At 34.8% G+C, this 25215-nt stretch overlaps 1 protein-coding gene across 1 annotated transcript in view; it reads left to right on the top strand.

Moving 5' to 3' along the window:
- Positions 1-25215, top strand: part of LOC106616444 (F-box/LRR-repeat protein 20) — a 99147-nt gene that overhangs the window by 44230 nt on the left and 29702 nt on the right. The window contains exon 3 of the mRNA XM_070109283.1: positions 3603-3719. Within this exon, the coding sequence (XP_069965384.1) occupies positions 3603-3719 (117 nt within the window). The remainder of the gene's footprint in view (positions 1-3602; positions 3720-25215) is intronic.

Raw genomic sequence — 25215 nt, 5'->3', positions numbered from 1 at the left:
TGACGAGCTGAGTCAATTTAGCCATGTTGGTCTGTCTGTCTGTATCTACACGAACTAGTCTCTCAATTTTTGAGATATCGCTCTGAAATTCGGCACATAGGCTTATAGGTGACATACAAAGTGACCGATCAAAAGCAAGTTCTTGTCACTTGGAAAACGTTTTTTGTGACAATATATCTTCACGAAATTTGGCATGTATTTTTGTCTAAGGCAACATCACAATATTCGAAGAAATTTTCCAGATCGGACAAATATAGAATATAGTCTTACAACCGAACGTTAAAAATTGAGTTCGGGTATAAAAGACTTTTTTATTTGACAATAAATCTTCACTAAATTCTACAAAGATATTGCCCAAGGCAATCCTACAATATCCGCAGCAGATTTCCGGATCGGACTACTATATGATATAACTGTCATACAATCGTATGGAAACTCTTTTACTTGTGAAGGGTATTCTGTCTTCGATGCAATCGAAGTTAACGTTTTTATCTTGTTTTTATATTTTTATTATATTTCATTAAGCTGTGAATCTATATTCATGGCTGATAATCTCAGCAGTAAATTAATTTTTATTTATCTTCACTCACTTTGGACGTAATTGGAAAAACGTTTTTACTGTTGTTGTTTTTATTTTTTGTTGACATACAAACAGTAGCACACTCCTAAAAGAAAATTAAACGTATTTTTTATTTTTTTATTTTTTCATTTCTGTTTTGCTTTTTAGTTTTGCAAATTTAATTACCCTTGTATTTTACAGCTTATCATGGTGTTCGGTAGTGTTATGACCGCGCAATATATTTTACTTACGTACATATACTTTGCTGTAAATTCATCCGCTTCTTTAGCTGCGTGTGTATGGGTGTGTAAGTAATTTGGTGAATTTTGCCTTGTGGCGAGTGCCAGTAAATCCCCAATGCAATGACAAATTAGAATTAATCGATACTCACACACTTGGCCGCCTATCGGTAACGAGTAATTTAATTTTTATTACTGTTGTTGTTTTCCCCCTATTATTGCCTGTAGTTGGTGTGCGCAATGGTAGCATTCTGTTCAAGGTCATTGCTAAAGAGGTGTTTGTTGTTAGGCAAGTCATTTGGTTTCTCCACTTTTTCGCCTTACACACATACACACATATATAAGCTTATAAAAGGCCTATACATATATGTACATATAAATATATTGTATATAGTAGCATGTAATAAAAATTTTTGTTTCTTTTTCCCCCAGTGACCTTCAGTCCTTTACTTAAGCTTGTTTTTTTTTCTAGATTTTTTTGTTTTTGTGTTTCTTTTTGTTTTCTTTCGTTCTACTTTATCCAATGTTGTGTGTCTTTTCCCTGCCCTAGGGCAGTATTTTATTTATTAATTCTAGCCGACTCGTTTGTTTTGGTTGGTCTTGGCTTCAACAATTATATGTCAACAGTATTTTCTTTTGTATTTATTTATTTTATTCTATTATTCCATTTTCCCGTGTTCTTATCCAACCTATTTTCGATAATGTAATATTCAACATGTGATTTTATGGCTTTCTTAAACGTGTTATGGCAGAGGAAGTAGTCAAATTAACAATAATATGTGAAAGGTTCTTCTCTTTTTTTGAATATCTTGGAAGAAGTGTTTCAATTGAGCAATATATATAAGCTTTTAGAATATGGAATACCAAAATTAAATGTACGTATATATGTATATGGTGCGAATATAAATCTGACCTTGAATAATAAGGGTTTTGCTTAATAATTCTACTAAGCCAATTTAATAAATGTCATTTACTAAAATGAACATATAGTAATTAGGTCATAAAAGGTTTTGACTCCATCTAACAGATATAAGAAAAAAATACAATCAATTTACACAAGACGACTTCAGACCAATTTTCACCGGAAAATCATTGGCCGTAAACAAGAACAGGTAGTAATCACTTTAAGCCAAGTTCAAACTACAAGGTGGATGCATAAGAAACAACTAACCAAGCTCCCGGAGCTTCTGGCTAGTAACTATCGATGTGTGTGGCCTAAGTAAAACACAATTCCTCTCCCATTGGAAAAGGCTGGCCGCTTGCGGGCTATTGCTTCATTCAGACAGTTCAATTGTTGACAATACAGATCCTGATAAAAGTTTGGACATAGCGGATCCGCTCAAAGTAGTTGGCTTTCTGTCAATCCCACCAAACGCTTAACAAAACCTTTCTGACCGTTAATCCTGGCTTGGCTCACCGCAATTCGACCACTCATGTGGCATCAAGCTTCTTTTTGTATCCAGCCTTATTAATATGGCACTAAAGGTTTTTTGTGCGTGTTTTGTGCGTTGTTTAGCTCCTGGGAAATCGAAACAGTGCTTACATAACGGTCGGACTCGACGATTTCCTTTACTTTATCGATATTTTTGATAATTGGCCTCCCAGGGTGTGAATACCCCACTTTGACATCAAAACTATCGGAACAGAATCGACGAAACTAAAATTAGGACTACTACATTGATGTATCAGTGATTTGTATTTGCAGAGATAAAATCTAAATTTTTAAAATTAATTATATCCACTTATAACTGACAAATGAAGTAATATACATTCCCCATTGAAAGTCAAACTTTGCATAATTAAACCTAGTGAACTTGGTCCGAGATTTGAGGTAATCACCATATGTCCAGTGTGAAAGGAGTTGTAAATAATTTTCTAAATCTGTGAGACGAATTGTTAATTTAGCCTAAAAAATTAAATACTCAGTGTTATAAAAGACAGAATGATGACATTGCCGATATATAAATTTTTTTTGATTACTTGACAAGGTACCACGAAATTTGGCTTAGATTATTATCTAACGCATCTAACTGACCGATCAAAAGCAAGATAAATATCTCTTTTACCCTTTTATGCTATAAAAAGTGCATCTGTGAAGGATAGCTTCGGTGCAATCGAAGTTAAAATTATTAAAACTATATAAAGGTAATATACAGAATGGCGATCTAGTATGAAAAAAATCATTATCTACGACTTTAAAAAGCGATTTCAGTTGGTTACCCATTTTTTGGTAGAATACTGTTATTTATTTTTAAATATTCAATTATTATAATACTTTTCTTTTACAATATTTTTAAATTATTTCAATTATAAATGTATCTATTACTTTATCTTTATTACTTATATGTATTTTAATTATCTATATTTATTTTTATTTTTTAATTTATTTTTGAATTAGGTTATTATGTTCACAAAATTTCTATATACTTTTCGCCCTTTGCTACCAAAAAACCTTACCCAGAAAACTTTGCCAAAATTTAACTTCCTCATAATTTTGTCAAGAATTAATATTCTTGTAAATTTATTAGTCTATTAATATAATTCTGTCTGTCTATGTGTAATAATAAACAGCGTTTAATAATTTGTGTTTTGAAAATCTGCGAAATGATGCATCCCCAGCAGACTTGTGCACTTCATCACATGCAATTAGGTATTTTTGAATAACAGTACTTATTGCATCAAAAAAATTACACACACATTAACTCATTTATGTGCAAATTTTGCTCATTTTAATGATTTGTAATATGTTTTTAGCAATTTTATACCGTATTTATTTATTTATTTATTTTTGTTTTTACTTGCAGCAGACATTCCTCAGCTCCTCGGATGCGGATGACGAACCTATAAAACAACTGCCAAAGGAAATTCTTTTACGTATTTTCTCCTATTTGGACGTGGTGTCTTTATGCAGATGTGCACAAGTAAGTGGCAAAGAAATTTCGTTATAATTATTTTTTGGCAAATGAAATTTATTTATTTTAATGAAAATAAATATGGAAATAAAATGTTTCTTTCTATTACGTCAGTGTCTAGCGCATCAGGTTTTATATACTTATATATTTACTATTAGTAGATATGTAGTACGACAGTGTATGTATTTTTATATGCCAAATGTATCTAAACAAGTTTTGTTTGATAAAAATTATAACTTGATTATGGCGCGATCTATAGGCAAAGTAAACGGTCTATATTCCATGTGGTGTTAGATATTGAATCAAATATATTGAAAATTCCGTTTAAATAAAATATAGTGACAATGGCGCCACCTATTGGATTCAATAATCTATATAGCCTATAAAGAATCTTGAAATTAAAATAAATTTCGATTATAAAATATTTCCACAACAGGTCAACTCTCAGTTCCAAAACGATACTTTTCATGCTAAAACCAATCCTTCAACAACGTCGATCGCTTTCGTGGATTTGCTAAAAGGATTTAAAAGGAATTAAAATATTTTTTATTTCAAATCTATGCCAATTTACAAAACTATAGAAAATGGCACATCTAAAAGCGTTCGTTATAATTGGACATCCGGTTTTCAAGAAGAAATAAAACTCATAAGTTTAATGTTATAGCCAAGAACTTAGCTTTATTAGAAATATAAGGGTTTGCTATTATATTTTAAAACTAAGGATGCGCTTATGTCAGTTGTGGGGATTATAAATTATAATTATATTTGTTTGTATATATTACTCAGTTTTTTTTATCTACTTTTGGCAATTATTGGTTGCTCTCACGTTTTTTCATATTCGAAGTAGCCGTTTCATTTGAAATTTTTGAATATTTGACACCTCACGTTTTTTATGTTTTTTGTTTGTTTATTATTATAAATATTAGCAAAAACTTAGAATACAAAGAAGATAATATCAAAGAGTGTGGTTTTAATTTTAAATAACTTTTTTATATTTCTAAGATCCGGAACTACTACTGAATTTTTAAGACATTCTTTATTTGCCATCCTGCTTAAGAAATGTATTTCTTCGTTTACCCAGCTTCATGCATTTCCTGCTTGCTTCGGGCATTATATCATTTTCTATTCAACATAAGCAGGGAGCGCAACTCCGATCGACACGCTTTTAACGATTACCTTGCTTGCTACTTAGCAATCCAAACAGGGTTATACATTTTTTATACCAATCCATTGTTCAATTATAAAGTGTGTTTTGAGGTTAAGTCTAACTACAAAACATATGCCTTAATTGTAGTGATACCCACTCATAGAAAAGATCTAGTAAAATGAAATCGATTATTTTTCCAATAAATAGAAAGTTAGAAAGGTAAGATTTTGTTCTTAAAAAACTCTCCGACATTTTTGTGATTGCTGGACTTAGTATTTTTTGAGCACGTGTTCAAAATGAACACCAGCAAAGAGAAAAAACGCCATAATATTTTAAATTTTTTCTGCGATAAAGACGGAATCAAAAGTCAGGTAGCTGAAAATATCAGTGGTCTTTATGCAAAAAACCTCATGTAGCGACTTTCTGCGGAATCGCAACTATTTTGATCCATTTTTGAAGGAAATAGTGAATGATGATGAAAAGTGCGTTACTTATGACAACGTCAAACGAAAACTGTCGTGGCCGAATCGCGGTGAGCCGTCACAAACTGTGGCCAAGCCAGGATTGACTGACAGGGAGGGTTTGCTGTGTGTTTGGTGGAATTGGCAGGGAATCATCTACTATGAACTGCTCCCTTATGACCGAACTCTTAATTCGGGGCTTTGTTGTCAATAATTGGACCGTTTGAAGGAAGCAATCGCTCTAAAAGTAAACAACTTTGGCCAATAAGAGTCGAATTATATTCCATCAGAACAACATCAGGTCACAGATATCGAAAGTGACTCGCAAGAAGCTCCGGGAGCTTGGTTGATATTTTTATGCATCCACCATATAGTTTGGACCTCGGTTTAAGTGATTACTACTTGTTTCTGTCTATGGCAAATGATTTTGCTGGTAAAAAATTCGCCTCAAGAGAAGCTTGTGAAGATCGACTGTCCTAGTTTTTTGCTAATAGGGTCAAGGGTTCGTATAAGAGTCGCATAATGAAATTCCCTTCAAAATGCTAACACGTTATCGAACAAAACGGTGCATATTTCTCCTAAATCAGATAATTGTAACCATGCTAAATAAAACCTTTAATTTAGTGCAAAAATAATGGATTCTTATTAGACATTTTTGACTTCGGAAAAATTATAGTTTTTGGATCTCCCAGAAGATGACCAAAATATTCAACAGTCTATAAAAAGTATATATAAAAACATCAACAACGATATTTGAAGGCATATAGTTTAAAGATCTAATCTCCTATTGAGGATAATATCTGTCAGAGAACGCAGGTGCTGGTCTGCGCTAAGGCTAAGGTTGATGTCATAGCTCTTTAAGGAATGGGGTAAGCAAAGTAATCTGAAATAACAATTCAATTTAACTACCAGATTTGTAAAGGTTCGTAATGCTGAAACAGAGTTTATCTATATATATTATAGTTCACCGCTCTGGAAAAATATTATGATATAAATCGCACCTAAGTGAGATATTTTTTCACACTTTTGTTGCTTCATTCCATTAGTACAGAATGCTGAGCCTTCTTATCGTCATCCCCAATCACTGTCTAGCAAGTATTGATCATTATACTTGATTCCACTCGGTTTATAGCACGATCACGTTGCAACTGATGGACGAAACGTCTACCTTACTTTAGATATGATGTATAGATAATACAACAACATAGTCATGTGTCTACCCTGACGCTTGAAATGTGTTTGCTGCTTCTCCCCTTTGCCGAGCGATTTTGAACCATTTGCTCAACGGAAAGGACTTTGTACCGTGTTAGTTATTAAAATTACAACAACACTACGAAAAATAGATTAACAACTATTTCAGCCATAATCTATAACGTCAGGTTTTATCACTTTCCGTCATCATTGAACGTTTTGCTGTCGTCAAGCATTACAAATACAATGCATTATTGCATTCTTTCAGCTGCTTCCCATTACTGCGCCTAGGCGACGCAAATGCATATTAATGAGCGGCATTATTTGTGTTGCTATGGTGGGGTATATACATATGTTTTTGTATGTGTGTATGTTTATATACATGTGTGTATGTAGGTGGTTGCTAGCTTTCCGTTTATTAAATAATAATTACATGCGGCGCAGGTTTACGCAAATGAGTGACAAGCAGCTACTAGTTGCACTACAAACACACATACATACATACATATGCATGCATATACTGCAAACTTATACATATACTATATGTATACTAAATATCTGCAAATCTACTGGCCTACAGCCCTCTGTATTGCTGTGAAATATTTCAACAAACTTGTTCTCATGACATACCACTCGATTATAAGCGCGGGATGCCTTCTATTTTCGTAGACATACATATGTACATGTTTACATACATATTTACATATGTACATACATGTATGATAATGCATTTGCTTGTGCAATTTTTTTAATTTTTTTCTTGCTCGCATTCTCATGTTCGCTTACAAGGTCAGTTTCTGTTAAAGTTTTCACTTGGCTCGGATTTTATATATGTACTTTCATACATATATATGTTGGTATAAACAGTTGTCAATATGTATATATCGTAGTATTAGCCGCATATCACATGCAAAAATAGCAACGAGTATGCCCATAATACACGCTAATTATGCGATTTAATAGTGGATTGAAAGCGCAGCGCACACCTTCACATACATCCACATATCCATATATACGTTCATAAATATATCCATCCATACATAATTCATAAAGGTATTCATAAATACTTATAAGTAAAGAGAGGCAGCATTTCTTATTAAGTGAAAAAGCAATATCTGCATAATTCATTGTGTCGCTTGTAATTAAATACTCAGCCATTATGTGTATTTGCATAACACATTTCCATACATATACATATACATGTTGATTTTTTCTTGCTTATCGAGCTAATTTGATCGAAGAGCTTTAATAACCTGTCATTGTTCGGCGAAAAAGTGTAATTATTGTTACATATTTGAGCCATGTGAATTAAAAATTAAAAGCGATTAGTTGCGTAATGAGAAGATTACGGCAATATGTGAAAGTGATCATTTAAGAAAGCTTTAGATACGGGCTGAACCGTACTTTTGTTATATAAGGGAGGGAATTAAACAGTATTGGAATAAGGAAATCATTGGCAAATATCGGTAAATTTTCGAGAAAATTTTAGCTAATTAAGTGGAAATTTTTTCAGGCGATAATGTGGTCTGGTATAGAATTGTATAAAATCGGTACAGTACATCACTGTTTCTTATTATATTGATTTTATGCCGAATATATCGGCCACAGTGAAAGTTATTTAAAAAAATGCATTGCAAATGTTTTCATGAGCATACTTTAATTTAAGGGGCTAACCTAGTGTGACAACCCATATTTTATGAGTAGACAGAAAAAAATTTAGTATTTTTCAAGTTCCACGTGATCTCCGACGGCGATAAAAAAGGCCCTCAACTGCTGCAGTGATTATGGCCTTGGATGAAACAAAAAACAAGAAAACACGTTAATATATAATGCCAAATTTAATGAAGATATCTCGTCAAATGTAAAAAGTTTCAACACAAAGACTAAACCCTTTGCACTCGAGGCCTTTTCCGCTTGCGCGAATCAACAATTCGAGACGATTTTGGCTGGATTGGGTCAACATTTTACAGGTACTTTAAAAAAAAAAAACATTTATCAACAAACAAGCGTATACAAGTAATCAAATTTCATTAGTTTATTCATTTAGATGCCGAAAACAACAAACTTTGATTAGTATTACACTCTGTAATCATCGAGTGCAAAGGGTTAACTCTGATCGATCAGTTTGCATAGCAGCTATGTGTTATCGTAGTTCGATCTGAAAAATTTCTTTCTGTTCATTGTGCCGTTGACTTGGACAAAATTCGTGCCAAATTTTGGGAAAATATCACGTCAAGTTAAAAAGTTTTCTATACAAGGACTTGAGTTAAATCGGTCAGTTTGTATGGCAGTTACATGATAAAATATATATAAGATCTCCGAAGTTTCCTTTTGGGCGTTACAAACATCGATATATTCGATATAAAGTCAACAGAAAACACAAAAATCGTAATATTAGGTATATAGCGCTAGGGAAGGTCTGGACCGGTTTCATCTACTTTGGAATTAAACTAAAGTAGTATGCTCATCCACATACAATATTTCCGCTGTTTGAATCCTGCTGTAGTTGAATTTGTCGTTCTGGTGTTATTCTTATTATAGTTATCGGATACATTATTGGATTTGAATATGCCGTTATATAGGAGCCGTTATTTAACACAAATTTTAAAATCCTTCAAAGAGTCACCTTTATAAAAGGCTGCTCAAACCCGCAGCTTGATGCTCAAGCCACTTGGCTACAGTGACCTCCTATATCACTCTGTAATTTGAATTTCTAGGTAGCACCTGCATCAAGACTTCTCAGCTATCAATTTTGTACCTGTGCTTTCCTCACTAAGAAGCTGCTCATTTGTCGGAACGGCCCATATCGGACCACTATAGCATATAGCTGCCATGTAAACTGAACAATCGGAATCAAGTACTTGTATGGAAAACTCTTTAATTTGACGAGATATCTTGACGAAATTAGGCACGATTTATTATTTAAGGCAACAATGTATTCTCCGAAGAAATTGTATAGATCAGATCACTAAAGCATGTAGCTGCCATACAAACTAAACGATCGGAATGAAGTTCTTGTAAGGAACCTTTGTATTTGTGAAGGGTATTATAGCTTCGGTGCTTTCGATTATTAATTCGTCTTGTAGATCATATACGGGTCCATCAGGGTAATTTTTTAGTTCCCAATTGTCAAAGCTTTACTTAGCGTTTGCCTGTTGAGCGTCTTCCTTTATTTTTGTGGGAACATTTTGCTGGTTTTCATCAAGTGGTGGATGCTACAAATGGTTGTGGGACTTGAGAATTTCAAAACTTGCCTGATACTAGTCACGAACTCAACACCCGCCGAGTACCTTTTTGCTATTTCTGCGTCTGCCTTTCCAACCTAACTTAACAAAGGTCTTTGAACTCCCACAATCGCATTTGAAAAAGCAATATTTCTGAAATTTTCAACTAAATTTGCAATTTGCGTGATCACTCAACATTTTGCGTTGAGAAAATTGCCACGCAAACAAACATTCTCGTTCCATTAGACTAAAATGCCTTCCGTCTGCACTTACAAATGTTTGAGAACCATTAAATTTTAAAGCTCTTGGAAAAGACGGTGGGGAAATTTGTTGCAGCGAAAAGTACCAGACACAAAGAAACGAAAGCCGGCGACCGCGGTTGGTCTACTCCACTGCAACAACAAAGCACTCTCCACAATGGCGGCGACTTTGTGCTGAGCTTTGGCTTGCGACGCCAAGCATGAATCATTTTACAGTCTTCATTTACCCACACACACACACTTACACATTAATAACTGTAGAATACTCTTTTGTGCTAATCCTTGCCAGCAATGTTTGAAGAAGCAGAGGAGAGTTATTATTTTTTAACACTTCTTATTTGTTTTACCGTTTAGTTTTCATTTCTACTGGTCTCGATTTAAGTTTTGGTTTTGGTTTCATTGTGCTGCGTCTTCTTTTGCTGTCTGCAATGAATTGCCAATAATTTCACTGTCGTTCAGCGAACAAAGAAAATGCAGTAAAAGAAGCGCCATGGAAAGCAAAGAACCAATGAAGAAAGAATGCACACAGCCATACCTACTAAGCTCTGAGTCATCTGTGGCTCGAAGTGGTCGAATATGCTGTCTGGCAGCAGCTTTAATGTTTATCGATTTAAAGTAACAGCAACAAATTGAAACAACAAACAAGTTGCCACAGACACTCAGCACAGCTTGCCGTACCCCCACACTCTCTCTTTCTCTCCATCTCGACACACATTGCATGCATCCCTTTATTGGAAAGTGTCGACATGTTTGGGTGTAGGGTTGCCTATTTGCACAAATCGTAAAATTAAATGTACTCATCAGCGTTGAATCGATGGTGGTCGCCATGCTCAGAGAGAGAGAATATGAGACGGAAGAGGAACTGTGCTGTAAAACCGTTTGTTTTATTGTTTTTCTGCCGCCAGTTAGACTGCATTTAAAAGCGAAACCCATAAAGTCCGACAAAAGAAAAAAGGAAAAATATAAAAAAAGATAAAAAGTAAAAAAGAAGGAGATGAAAAATAAAACAAAAAAAAAAAAGAAGATAAAAAGCCTTACCAACCGACATCTTCACGCAGACAACAAAGGTACAACCAGAACCTTTCAAAGGAGACTGGGTAAAATTAATGAAAGGAAGAAGCGCAGAAATTTATTCTTTACTTACTGTGTTGCATTAAGCAGAATAAAGAGACTACTTTCCTCCATTGCCTACAGAGTTGCATGAAGTAAGCTTGAATATCGACTGCTGCGAACCCAAAGAGCGCTATAATCGTTTGCAGCGCTAGTGGGGGGTTTCTTTGGTAATAATGTAATGAGATTAAATTTCATTTTAATTAAGATTTAAAGCACTTGTTGCACGCAACTGTAAAGGGCAACTTAAAAACTTGTAGAGAAAATCTTCATTTACTGCCAACAAAGAACCTTAAGGAAACCTGCTACCAACTTCGAAATATCGCTGCCTATCAGCTCAGCTATTTGTGATTGTATCTTCTTAAAGTGCCTTAGATTCTTAAAGGCTGTTTCTTATGAAGGCGCCCAGAAAAGCTTCATTATCCTCACGTCTGCTTTAAATCTTAGATTAAATTATTCGAGGTATTACCCATCGCTAGTCACAACTTTGGCAACGTGAGGCCGAACATTGTCATGCAGTAGAATAACTTTTTTGCATGTAGTCGCTTTGAAATGGCATGGCGAGTAACTTCCAATCCTGAAGCAAGCTCTTCTTGCGTTTGGCACGGATCCACATCGAGCAACGTCTCCAATTCACTGTCTTCGAAGGTTTTTTGGCCTTTCCACGAAATCAATCACGTCACGTTGTTTCACCGTAAGCTTTTTGGAGTTCCCAGTGTGCTTCAGCCCATTTATTTAACTGAAAGAAGAAATGACGATTATTTGACAAAAGAAAAATCGAACATATTCGCACAATCAAAAGTTTATGACACATAAACAAAGTCATTAATGTGGAAACGCAGTTTCTTTTTTAAATGTCTAGGTTAAGTTTATCACGTTTTGGATATATCAAAATCGATCACCACTAACTGCTGGAGCCATCTATTCAAGTCTAAAATATCTAGTTTAATAGACACAATAAAGCAGATGTCGATTCGTAAGCTATCTTGACAAGGAAAGTTTATTCAAAGTTTTAAGCCGACTCCAAACGACTTATGGATTTTGCTTCGATATGAGATTAATACACCCGGAGAATTCTTATTGCCTACCAAAAAGCACCAGCTATTAATTTTATTAATATTGATCGAAACAAGGACCAAGCCTGCCTGGTCTTGTGCAGTGACAGTCAGCAGCTCTAACCCCGATATAACAAAACATCCTTCGTCCTTCTGAGATATCTATATGACTCTAAGATAAAACAGTGTGTCCTGTCCACAAACCATGTTAAGCTTTTCCATGACAGAACGTGCTCGACTTGGTGGTCAATATATGTTCAGGACCAACATAAACGTCCATGCTCTACTGCTCTGTTAATTACGTTTGAGCTTTCATTAATTAATGGGCTACATTAATTCATTAAAATCTGTTACCTTCCTTCTATCCAATATCTATTTAATTCCGCCAGGTGTTTGTTTGATTCGCGACTTGTAAAAATAAGTGTTTACAAACTAACGACTCGCCAACCAATATTATACTAAAATCTTCCCCACTTAAATCCACTCCAACTCAGACAAATCAATCTTGATTGTAAATAAGTAAAAATACTTGCCGAATATATTGCCGCAATTTTATGAGACTCTTTTAAATCTACCGACTAAGTTCATCACATCCCTACAGTATTCGCTAGTGCCAGTGGTCCCAAGTTGATTTGGCTGTTGAAAACTACTTGAAACTCGTTAACTTCAGCCAAGCGTGATTTACTTAATCTCACACAGACACATGTGTCTATGTATGTGTATGCCTTATGCACCTGCATAAATAAAACGGGCTATTGAACAGCCCAAACTGCGTTTATCCTTGTATCCAAGCATTTATCCAGTTATGTGAAATTTGTTTGCGCGTCCCATGTTTTATGGTTTCATATAAATATGCACACACATGCACCGTGAATGCGCTCATCCACCACACTCAACACTATTCGTTTTCGGTTTCGGCTTCGGTCGTTGACTAATCATCACCCCCGCTGTGCACAGCTCGGCCGATGTGAGTTTGTAACTATATGTGTGTGTGTCATTGTTTTTGCTGTTACCGCTGCTGCTGCTGCGATGGAGGTCGTGGAACTTTAACAACACATTGACTTTGTTTGACATGACCATGCTCACCCTCGCACTCACCTACACCGTCAATCATCCACATCCAGCTAGCCAACCATCCGTCCATGCGGCGCTCTTTGTTCTCGTTTTCGTTCTCCGTGCTCCATTCGACGTTTTTATTGTTTGACGCGCTTTTGATTGTCGTTCGTAATTGCGTTGTGGTTGTGGTAGGTCAATGAAATTTCCTCGCGGAAATGTCAAAGGTGTGCTCTAACTCGCTTAAAATACACACACTGGGTGGATGCGGGCGCTTGACTCAACAGCTGTGGCAAATTGGTACTCTTGTATACCATACAATTATGTATGTAACTCATAAGAGGTGGTTGGAATGGTTTGTGGTGGATTTTTGCGTTCGCACCAAAATAATTCTGCTGCAAGCATACTTAAAACTTCTCTTAATTTTACGCAGGTTGATTCTATTCGGTTATGCTTATGAAGATAATAACGGTTAAAAGTTTTAGCTGGTTTTTAAGATGAAGGTGCCGCGGCAAAAATAAAAGTGCCCAGTGGGTTTGCACTTCTATTAAGTCAACAATAATCTCTTAGTATTTTTGTTCGATTTTTATAGGTGGCTACATATGGTGATATTAGAAAATCCACTCCTTTTTTCGCCAGGTTCCTTTGTATGTACTAAAGTTGATCGAGCTACATAATTGGAATTAAATTCGGTATTCTTTTCCCGCCTAGAACTGCCACTAACAGTCCCTTCAATTATTAAAGTTCTATAAATTCTTAACATATAACATATTCATGTTTTGCTACAACAAGGATTCTTGTTAAAAATCGACCACGACAAATAAGGCATCCTATGAGAAATCATGAAATATCCACATATATCCCAAAACTTTCCAAATATACGACATAATATGTATGTATTTGTACATCTGAATAAAACAAAACAAAAAGCCAAGGGTTGCCAATTGTTTCAAAATTTCAATTGCAAAAAATATATTAGGTAAAAGATTACTGAAATATGGTATATAGGTTTAAATAAGCTTACAAATATTTTTGGAGAAGGTTGCCACATTTTTAAAAAATTGTAATGATAATATTATTGAAATATTATAATGTTGTTAACAGATTGAATACATTTAAGACGACCTAAATTTAAAAATATTTTAAAGCGTGTTGCCACCTGTTTTATGGTTCAATTAAGGGAGTATTCTTGTCTAGAAAAAAAATCGATTTTTTATTATTTTCAAAGTTTAACTATTCAAGAATAAGTTTACAAGAATATTTTACAAAACTCAAATTATTTTTGGAAATATCGGTATTTTGCTGACCCGGCATCTAAACTGGTTCGCCCGGAACTGAAACTTTAAACGCGTTTTTTCGAAACTGTCGTTTTCAAAATGATACCACGATTTCTTAGGTTCTACAGTACCGATTTACTTGAAACTTTTATTTAACTTTTTATACTCCTGCAATATATTGCTACAGTGTATAATATAATAGTTTTGTTCACATGATGAGGCTGATGAGACGAGTTGAATACCGAGTGACTGTTTGTATGTCCGTCTGTCCGTCCGTGCAAACGAAAATTTAATTAATAATTGAGATATCTTAATGAAAATACACAGTATTCCTTGGCAAAAAAGTGAGAACGACTTCATAGATGTAATCGGATGATAACCACACCCACTTCCCATATAACACACTTTTAAACTCCATCTGTTTTTTTCATTTCCCAGTATACAAATCAAACACTAATTAATATATCGGAATGAAAATTTGCCCGAATATTTCGTCAGGTCCGAAAATTGTCAAAATCGGATCATAACTATTCAAGCCCCCATATACTGAAAATCTTGACTCCAGAGCCTATGGCTGACTTTTTGCTGTAAATATCGGTCAATCTGTGAGACATATAATTGACGATGCTTTTTATAATAATATTTATACCCCTGTGTCAAAAATGGTTTGAATTGGGTCAATACTTCCGTAAGCCCCATATACCTAGTATAAAGAAATTCAAATTTCTAGTTGACTTTATACCAGATATATCTGCCAATCTGCTAGTTATTGTAATGAAATTGAGAAAGCGTGTTTCTCTAATAACAGTGTATCTTTGTGCCTAAAATGGTTAAAATCAGGTGAATACTTGCCTTAGCTCCCATATAACTGATAATCACAATTTTGAAACGTCCAGCTGACTTTACTCCATATACATATGCATATGTTTATATTTATATATTTAAAAATTTGTTTGAAAATAAGTGTTCAGGTATACCTAAGCAATGTGAAAAATTAATGCAATTAGCCCTTCCATTTCTTTGCACCCAATGATTTTAGTATAATTTTCGCAGGCGGGAAGAAAAATATAGTTAGTAATAAAACTAAATGAGCCTATGATCTTCAAAAAGAGTTAATATGATATATATATAATATATATAAAAATCCTAACGGGTTGGAAACAATTTCTGCGCCAGAAAAAATGTACATCAATACATTTCAAAAAATCTGAAAACTTTGAAAATACTTAAAAGTTATTTAAAGAAAAATAATTTTAAAAAAGAACTTTGGGGATTTCAGACTTACGAAGGTGCAAAAAAGAACACTTGATTTACTCAGGGATTCGTGAAAAAGTTTTCTCCAACATTAATGCAACAAATGTTTCAATATTCTTCAAATTGTGGGAAAAAAATTTAATTTCATTGGGCGAGGGAGTTCAGCTAGACAAACATAAATATACATAAATTTCTGCGCATTATTAATTAATCTCATTGCTTTAGGTGTAATCAATTTCAATATTTCGAAAAATAATAAATAAGCGGTTCTTGCAATGTCTGAGCCGTCGCTAGAATATCCATTATTATTATTTATGTTTCTTATTTAACAATATTTTGACATGCGTCTGACGTACCGTAGCTAACATAACATAAACATAATATATATGTATGCATAAACAGTGAAATGCGCGTCTGTGACCCCGTCAAGGGTAGCCAAAGGACAAATTTTTCGTTTCTCAACGACCGAATCTTTGAAGTGTGAACAACCTGAAACCGATTGCTCCTGTCGACGTCGCTGCTGTACTACTGCTGTCCCAACCAACAAAAAAAAAATATATATATGCAAAAGCATGCATACGCTTAACCATTGTGCGTCGCTCCCAAGCAAAGAGGTGAATGCACTCTCGAGATGAAAATATGCTGATTGTGTAGATTATGGGATTTTATTTTCACATCTTTGCATTTTCATTTTCTCCAACGTAAAGTAAGACAAGTAAGTACAACTGCAATGAAATAAATATGCTGCAGTAATTCGCCTTGCTTCGGTGCCAACAATCGTAAGTGTGGCGCTATCTTCCTTGTCGGCGTGTTGAAGGTGCCGGTGGACTATGTGCGGCGACACACACGCAAATTAAGTTTAATTAAAATAATTAAACGCTCATATAATGGGACTGATGTTCACATTTGCCACTGTTCCACATTCAACAAAGCAGTGAACAAGAAAAATAAATGTAGCCGACTCTTTGGTGGCGCTCGAGTGCAAATTCACATTTTTATTCTGGAATAAAATTGTATTATGAACGATAAAAGGGCACAATTCGAGTTTATAACTGCAACGCGTATTTATATATATTAAAAATTGAGGTTATGTTGTCCCCACATAATGTATGGACACAAGAGATGTTGTTAAGGATCAATTCTAAAGTTCCCACTTTTGGAGATAATAAACTCAGGGCTAAGAGCACTGTTTTATCCAGTTATAATAATATTTTGCACTTCCACTTCCACTAATAATTATAGCTCAAAAAATTTTGTAGTTCCTCCCATACAAATCAATTATAACTCAAAAACAATTGTACCGATTTTGATAATACTTGATTTCTTGAATTCACCTTCACATAATTGTCAAATCTATAGGTCTCAATTCTTTTGTTTTGTACGAGCTCAACCCCTCTGAATTTTTACCTGCTCCTTTCACTGCACTTCTTTGTTACTTGATCTTATTAATGTCTAATAAAGAATGGAAGATTGAATTTGAACTCATAGTATTCCTCAAAACAGCACAGACTTTGAATTTCCGGACTATGACGCGGAAGTTATCACTCCTAATGAAAAAAGCAGGTAGTAGAAAGGTAATCAGAACATCCCATAGTGTTGCGTATATTTATCATTGTTTAATGTAAAGTAAACTTTTGATAGATATGTTATTGACTCCAGGATATATAATTCTTTTCCTTCCTCAGTATACTATATTGGTCATTGGCCGTTTGCTCGTAACATTTTCAGAAGTCGATTTTCAAAATTGATTGCGGTTTAATTACTAAAGTTTGGAGTACATTTTGATAAATTGTGTGAGACTACACCATGAAAACCGCCATATATACCTATATTCAACGAGCTTGGGACAAAGAGAAGATAGCACCTACTTAACCTATGAACTCTTAAAGTATTTTCAATTAAAGGAAATTGTTTCGTGTATGCCTCGTCTAACAGCCTTAAATTAATATTAAACCTATTTTAGTCGCATCAACAAAGTTATTAAGTATTACCGAAGTAATTCCACTTCAAATGTAATCATTGTGAAAATTATTGTTGATGCTTTGCTGCCAGAGGTGATGTTTACATCTCTAATAATGAAAGCTTGCGTGTACAGTTGGTCCAAGAATGTTCAAGAGTTCTTGAAAGTAAATCCTTGAAATAATCCTAAAAATTTTTTTTAACCTCGTTTGTCTTCAGAAAATAATTACTGTTATATCTTTAAACTAGTTTCCTGATATTACTGTTTATCTTTGTACTATCATCTGGTATTTTTATACCCTATACAGGGTTTATTAAGTTTGTCACGATGTTTGTAACACCCAAAATGAAACGTCGAAGACCCTGTAAAGTATATATGTTTATAAATAACTAGATTTAGGAGCTAAGTTGATTTAGCCATATCCGCCTGGCTGTTTGTATATATGCGAATTAGTTTCTCAAATTTTTAAATATCGATCTGAAATTTTGCGCACGTCTTTTTTACCCAAAGAACCCCTCATTTATCGGAACCAGCAATATAGCATATATGTAGCTGTCATACAAACTTTCCGATCAAAATCAAGTCCGTTTATAGAAAACTTTGTTACTTGATAAGATATCTTCACGAAATTGAGCATATATTATTGTCCAAGACATCGCTACAATCTTCGAACATATTGCTTATATCGGAACACTATAAACTGTCAAGATACATATTTTTATACCCTGAACAGGGTATATTAAGTTTGCCACGAAATTTGTAATAGCCAGAATGAAACGTCGGAGACCCTATAAAATATATACTTAAATGATCAGCATGATGAGCTGATTTGATTCAGCCATGTCCGTCTGTCTGTCTGTCGGTCCGTCCATCTGTATATAAGCAAACTTGTCCCTCAGCTTTTAAGCTATCGATCTAAAATTTTGCACCTGTCCTTTTCTCACTAAGAAGCTGCTCATTTGTCGGAACGGTCGATATTGGACTACTTTAGTATATCTTCTTCTTCACGAACTCATGCCAAATTTTGTTTATATTAATATATTATTATTCTCAGCCAAAAACAAAAACAACAAATCTCCGAAAAAATTGTTCAGATCAGATCACTATAGAATATAGCTTCCATACAAACTGAACGGTCGGCATCAAGTTCTTGTAAGGAACCTTTATATTTGTGAAGGGTATTATAGCAACCGCAACCGAAGTTAACGTTTATTCTTGTTTTATGCAATTTTATGCTGTAAGAAATGCACTATAGCTTCGGTGCAGCCGTTTTTTCTTGTTTTCTTAAGACCTTTATAACAGCAAATCACTGCTTTTTAATTTCCTCAAATTTTCATTTGCTTGCAATCCTTATATATGTAACTATGTATGTAGGCAACTGTCCTCAAGTTAACATTTATGAGCTTGATCCACGCCGTCTGTGTTATTTCGCAAGCCACTTTGTCTTGGCGATAATTTTGCGAATTTGTCTTTTCTCTACGCCCCCTACTGCAACAAGCCATGCTGTTGCGCGTCGACACTATTGCTGAGCTAAGTCAATAACTAGCAAATGCAACAAAAAGAAACGAAATATTTCAACGACTCATGTTTCAAAGCTATCTTCTTAACGATATTATTTTTTACTTCTTGCTATGCTTAGCTGGCGTGGCAAGTAGCAATGAGTGCGCAACTATTAAATGAAATTTCTGCTTTTGTTGCTTGCCTCTAATTCTTCTTCTCCCTCAACTTGCAAAGGTTGTTTTGACAAACTTCTAAATCGCTGTCGCCGCCGCTCTTCCTGCTGTCATAATAAATGCGCTGTTTATAGTCTCAACAATTTTTTTTGTTGTTGCTGTGCAATGCTTTCCTTTGAATTTTGAATCCCCTTTTCATTAAGCGCTACCCAAATGAGAAGTGTCTTCGCCACCATTTCCATCAACAACTGCCACATTGATGTCTCAAGCCTTTTTGTTCGGTCGCTTCGTGGGAGGGTCGTGTGTGTTTATTATTGCTTTCGCATCAACACTGTGCAATGAATTCGGGAATTTATGACTGCTTTAGGGGCGAGGCATCAGTTGCCACATCCCCCAAGTGGCATGAATGACAGTCGCTCGATTGCGTTTAATTTCGAAGTAGTATAATTTTTACAAAAATATAAACAAGATATAGTCAAGTAAATACATGTACATATGTATTTATGTATCTAAACAATTACACACACATATTATAAAAAATTACACAAATAAAATTGCGTGAATAAACCGCCATGTGGACAAACCGCCATTAATTTATTCGCCTTGCTTTGTCTGCTTGAATATTTTTACACCCATACATATGTATATGCATATATGTACATATATTATATTTAATTACAAATCTATGCAGACATACATATGTATGTATATAGGTACCATATCACTCCATGATTGCATTGCATGCTCTGGCTGGCAGCTCAGCTACGAAATAGGCAGACAGACAGGCAGGTGATGTGTTGACGAGCGTGTCAACATGTGTACTCGTGTGCTTTAATTGTTGTTGTCTGCGACGTATTTAGTATTCATTGATGTGTGTCCAGAATTCATTTCAAATCAATGTAATGAAATTGATTAGGACGCTCTCCATCCATTTTAGAGACATGCAAAGAAGTTATTGTAGTAATACAAATGACATTTCAAGGTTGACGCTGTTTAAGCCGTCCCGACTGGCATCCCATTGTGCCACACATGATGTTGGATAGAAATTTAGCTTTTGATAATAACTAGTTGTTGCTCTTTCCCCTACCCGCGAATCAATAAGCTTTAAAAGATGTTTATTATTGACATTGAAATAATTAAGAATGATTTATCTATCGTCCGGTGGGTCTTGAGATTAAATTCTAGTATTAGGCGAAGTCTAAAATTAAAAAAAAAAGTTTTCCTAAAGGCGATAGTTGTTCATAGGCATAGGTAAATCTTGAGACGCATCAGCAGGGTATTATGACCCTTAATTTCGCAGTAAAAGTATATATAAACAAGTAAGGAAGGGCTAAGTTCGGATGTAACCGAACATTTTATACTCTCGCAAAGTCAAATAGTATACTCGTTTGAGATTTCTTTGTGGATTGGCTGATATTTTCGGTAGAAGGTCAACTATAGGCACTGGGGTCCACATATTTAGTACTTAGGGGCTTAAACAGTTTTGGTTCGATTTAGACAATTTTTGGCCACAAGGTGGCATACTTTAATCGCATTATTCACGCAACGTTTTATCCCGATACAGTCATTGTTGCCTGATTTGCATAGTGGAAAGTGAAATAATCAGATGGAATTTAAAATGGTGTTATATGGAAAGTAGGCGTGGTTGTAGTCCGATTTCGCCCATTTTTGCACTGTGACATAGAAACATGAAAAGAACGTTATGCACCGAATTTGGTTGAAATCGGTTAAGCAGATCTCAAGATATGGGTTTTCACCTAAAAGTGGGCTGTGCCACGCCCACTGTCTAATTTTGAACGCGGTTCCTATAAAGTCATCTCATACCATCCCAGAGATAAAATTTAATGACTCTGGCGTGTTTAGTGCTTGATTTATCGCGCTTTTAGTAGTTTTTAACAGTACCGTTATATGGGGAGTGGGCGGAGTTGCCACCCGATTTCAACTATTTTCACACCGTCAATATAAGTGCTAAAAACATTTGCTTCCAGTGAATTTTGTTATTATAGCATTAGCGGTTTAGGAGATATGCACATTAAACCTATTAGAGGCGGGACCACGCCCACTTTTAAAAAAAAAATTTTAACTGCAGATGCTTCTCCTTAATGTGATCCTGTGTACCAAATAACAGTCTTGTATCTTATTGCGGAGCTTAGTTATGGCAAGTTATTTGTTTTTGATTAATGGCGTTTCGTGGGCGTGGCAGTGGTCCGATTACGCCCATCTGCAATACCAACCGTCTCACGGTACCATGAAACATGTCTACCAAGTTTCATAAAGATATCTCAATTTTTACTCAAGTTAGAGCTTGCACGGACGGACGGACAGACGGACAGACGGACGGACAGACGGACGGACGGACAGACAGTCACCCGGATTTCAACTCGTCTCTTCATCCTGATCATTTATATATATATAACCCTATATCTAACTCGATTAATTTTAGGTGATACAAACAACCGTTAGGTGAACAAAACTATTATACTCTGTAGCAACAGGTTGCGAGAGTATAAAAATATATAGGCATGGCTTTGAATTACGAATCAGTTGTTAGCAAATGCAATGAAGCTTTAATAAATATAGGCCTACATGTTATTCATATAGAAATTAGTTCCTTGGTTCTTTTGGTCTTTATGGATCGTTTACCGGTGGCCCTTCAAGAACATATTTCAAGTCTTTAGAATTATGGCATTGTATGGCATACCGAAACCTTCCCGAAATAATCTAGTTAGTTTTAAATGATTGTTGCACCAAACGGATACATATGTATTTTTTTCGTTGTTGTTGTGATATTGGCCGAAAATATTCCGCAAATAATTTGAGGTGTATAGCCGAGTTAATAGACCTTAGCTGCATATAAATCCGGGCCATTCCCGTCACGTATTTAGACCAGACTGTCGTGGGATTGCTACCCTATTGGTCACATTTTAAACTATTCTTATTAGGAAATATAAAGACTGAAAGAAATTGATTCAAGCAACTGAAACGACTTTATTCATGCGATTAATAGGAATTTGTAGTTTTCTTTATTCGTTACTACATTAAGTGGTCTCCTTAGGTATCGGATTTCGAGCTTCATAATGTTTCCTTCAATACTAAGCAACTTTGTGAAGATCGAGTCCGATGTGTTGACGATCATTATCAATAAATCAATCTCTCGGACTGTTTCTCCTAAAGTTTACATCAATTACCCAAAGCTAGACGTATGCTTGTTACAGCCGATGGTTTCACAGATGTTGCTAAAAACCGGTGGGAAAGACTATATTCTATTTCCACGGCAGCCGGTTATACGTTACCGAATTAACCCGGATGTTATCCATTCAAGGATCATTTCGAAGATCTAACCCTACTTAGATCAGTAAAAAACAAAAAAAAAAAATCCATATTTGGTAATTTCATTATCTTCCTATTTCATTCACTGTTAGGCAATGGCCTGAAATCTTGTCGGGTCATTAGTTGATTATTCCTTTAAATTCTTCTTGTGCTCTTGATCTGAAGGTAAGCAATAGATTTTACAATTGCCTTGAAAATTTTCTTTATATTTTTATCTCCCACGCAAGTTAAATTATTTCCCCTCCAACTCCTTTTTTTTCATAGCAAAAATTGACGACTTTACTCAATAAACATACTAATGTAATAGTAGTACAAGTAAATAACAGAATCAAGCAAATTTTATTATCTACAACTCGTCGCCTTGACGAACCATTTTCCTTGGCACATCACCGCATCAGATGCAATTTAATCGACGCTCAGCTGAAAATTGACGGGAATCTCAAGTCGATGTGTTCACCACTCCACTCTAGCCGCAGACAAAGCGCTTGTAATCGCATTCAGTGAGCTGAGCTGCAACGCTCTTCATGGTGTTCGCATGTGAATTTTGATTGCAGACAACTGTCTACGGAATGGAATGCCAATCGAATGGCGTAGACAAGCGAATTTGTAGCGAAACCACATTAACACATTTGCATATGTATACATGTAAATGTGTGTGTGTATGAGTGTGCGCGTGTGTTGTTTAACTAGTAAAACTTCTTTATATTCAAATTGGTTTACATTATGTACTTAAAAATGTACTTTTGAAGCCACTGATGTGAGTACTTCTTTTGCTATTAATATCAAATTATTATTTATTTCATTGGTTACTCATACGCCCCCGCCCCACTACTTATTACTATTGTGGTTTGCGATTTTTCAAGTGCACACAGTGGCTTAATAAAGTAATCGCACAAATTACTGTTGCTTATGGATGTCTGAAAATATAAAAGCAGTAAAAACTAAATAAGGTGGCGTTAGATTCGGACGCAATCATGCATTTCTAAAGGCGAGCGCGAGTTTTTCAATAAAACTGAGAAGAATTGCTCTTTCAGGGGAAAATAATGGCTTTACTTGGATAATGATTGCTTTGGATTAGAGAGTTGTGGTAGCAGTAGATGTTGGAGTGCTTTTAAACCTATTAATTTGGGCTAGACCTGGTTCCACTTATAAAATTATGTTGTTAAGCTTGTTCATAAAATTTAAATCGGCCACACTTACTTAATTAAATAAAATTAAATTTATTTGAATTTTGGTCAGATGTATGTGAAAAAATAACTTTCGCCCGTCATTTTGATTCTTATTTGTTAAACAAATTATATGAAATAGTTTACGGGGTAAAAACTCTTAGTGGATCCAAAAACCACTAATCAGGGGTAATATGGGTTTCGTCGAGCAAAAAACGCCCTATTATTATTGTTTTTTTTCTTATAAAAAATGAAATAATTTTTTCAAACTTTTTATTATACCGAAGATACATATTTGATAAAGATTTTGTGAAATTTGCTAAGGAAAATATTCAAAACTCGGTCATTACGACGTCATTTCCGGCGCATTTCCGCGTTGACAGTAGAATTTCTGAGAGGATCGTCAAAAGTTAAAAGACAAAAATACATGTATGAACTAAAACCATTAACTAGGTTTGGTTTGGGATGAGAAAAAGACAAATAAAGTAAAAATTTTATTTTGGCAGATGTTTTTACAAACGTTTTTGGTTTTTTAAATAATTGTAATTGAAGGAAAAAAATTCTCCGCGGCAAGACCTTGTAAATTATATTTCAAAGATCTGTGTAAAATTTCATTAAGATCGGTATATAGAGCGTTCTAAGGGCTGCGCTATGAAAAACCGTCCTCAGTGTGTCAAAAATTGAATATTTTAATGTTGGAAATTTCAAAAAATTTCGATCTGAATGGTAACCCAGAGAGCAAAGAATTATTTTTATTAGAGCAATAAGCTAGGCCAGGTTTCTAAAAATTCTATCTTTTTTTAGGCTTAACCTACTGCTTAAAGTATACTTTAGGGTCCCAAAAACGTTCTTCAATTAGTAGAAAAGTGAAATAATCCACCTGTCTATAGGTGACACTATATCATATAACTGCCATACAAACTGAACGATCAAAATCAAATGTTGTGGTTGGCGCTTATTTTCCAATTTAGGCGATTACTTTTTTAAGCCACTGTATAAGATATTGAAAAATCCAACAACACTGATTGTGAATTTGTATGCTTGCGTATATTTTTCTGCTCAAAACAAAATTACATCCACCTTTTTTTTTTAATAAAACGAGCTTTAGGCAAACGTTACCTTAACATGTCTCTATTACAACTTTATTTTTTTTTGTAGCTACACTAAAATTGCATCGTAAATTTAGCAAACTCGTTACTTCCAATAAGACTAGCAGATCTTTCACTTTTATTTATGCATATACGCTATTTATCTTATCTTGTTTATCCAAAATACAGCAACAACAACGGCACTGCGCGCTTTATTGTCGCTTTTCGAGAAACTTTTCTTCACGCCGCGCTTGCC

This window comes from Bactrocera oleae, chromosome 4, assembly GCF_042242935.1.
Source record: "Bactrocera oleae isolate idBacOlea1 chromosome 4, idBacOlea1, whole genome shotgun sequence".
Classification (NCBI taxonomy): Eukaryota; Metazoa; Arthropoda; class Insecta; order Diptera; family Tephritidae; genus Bactrocera; species Bactrocera oleae.
The sequence above is the reverse complement of the archived record's forward strand: the minus strand, read 5'-3'. Positions and strand labels throughout refer to the sequence as shown.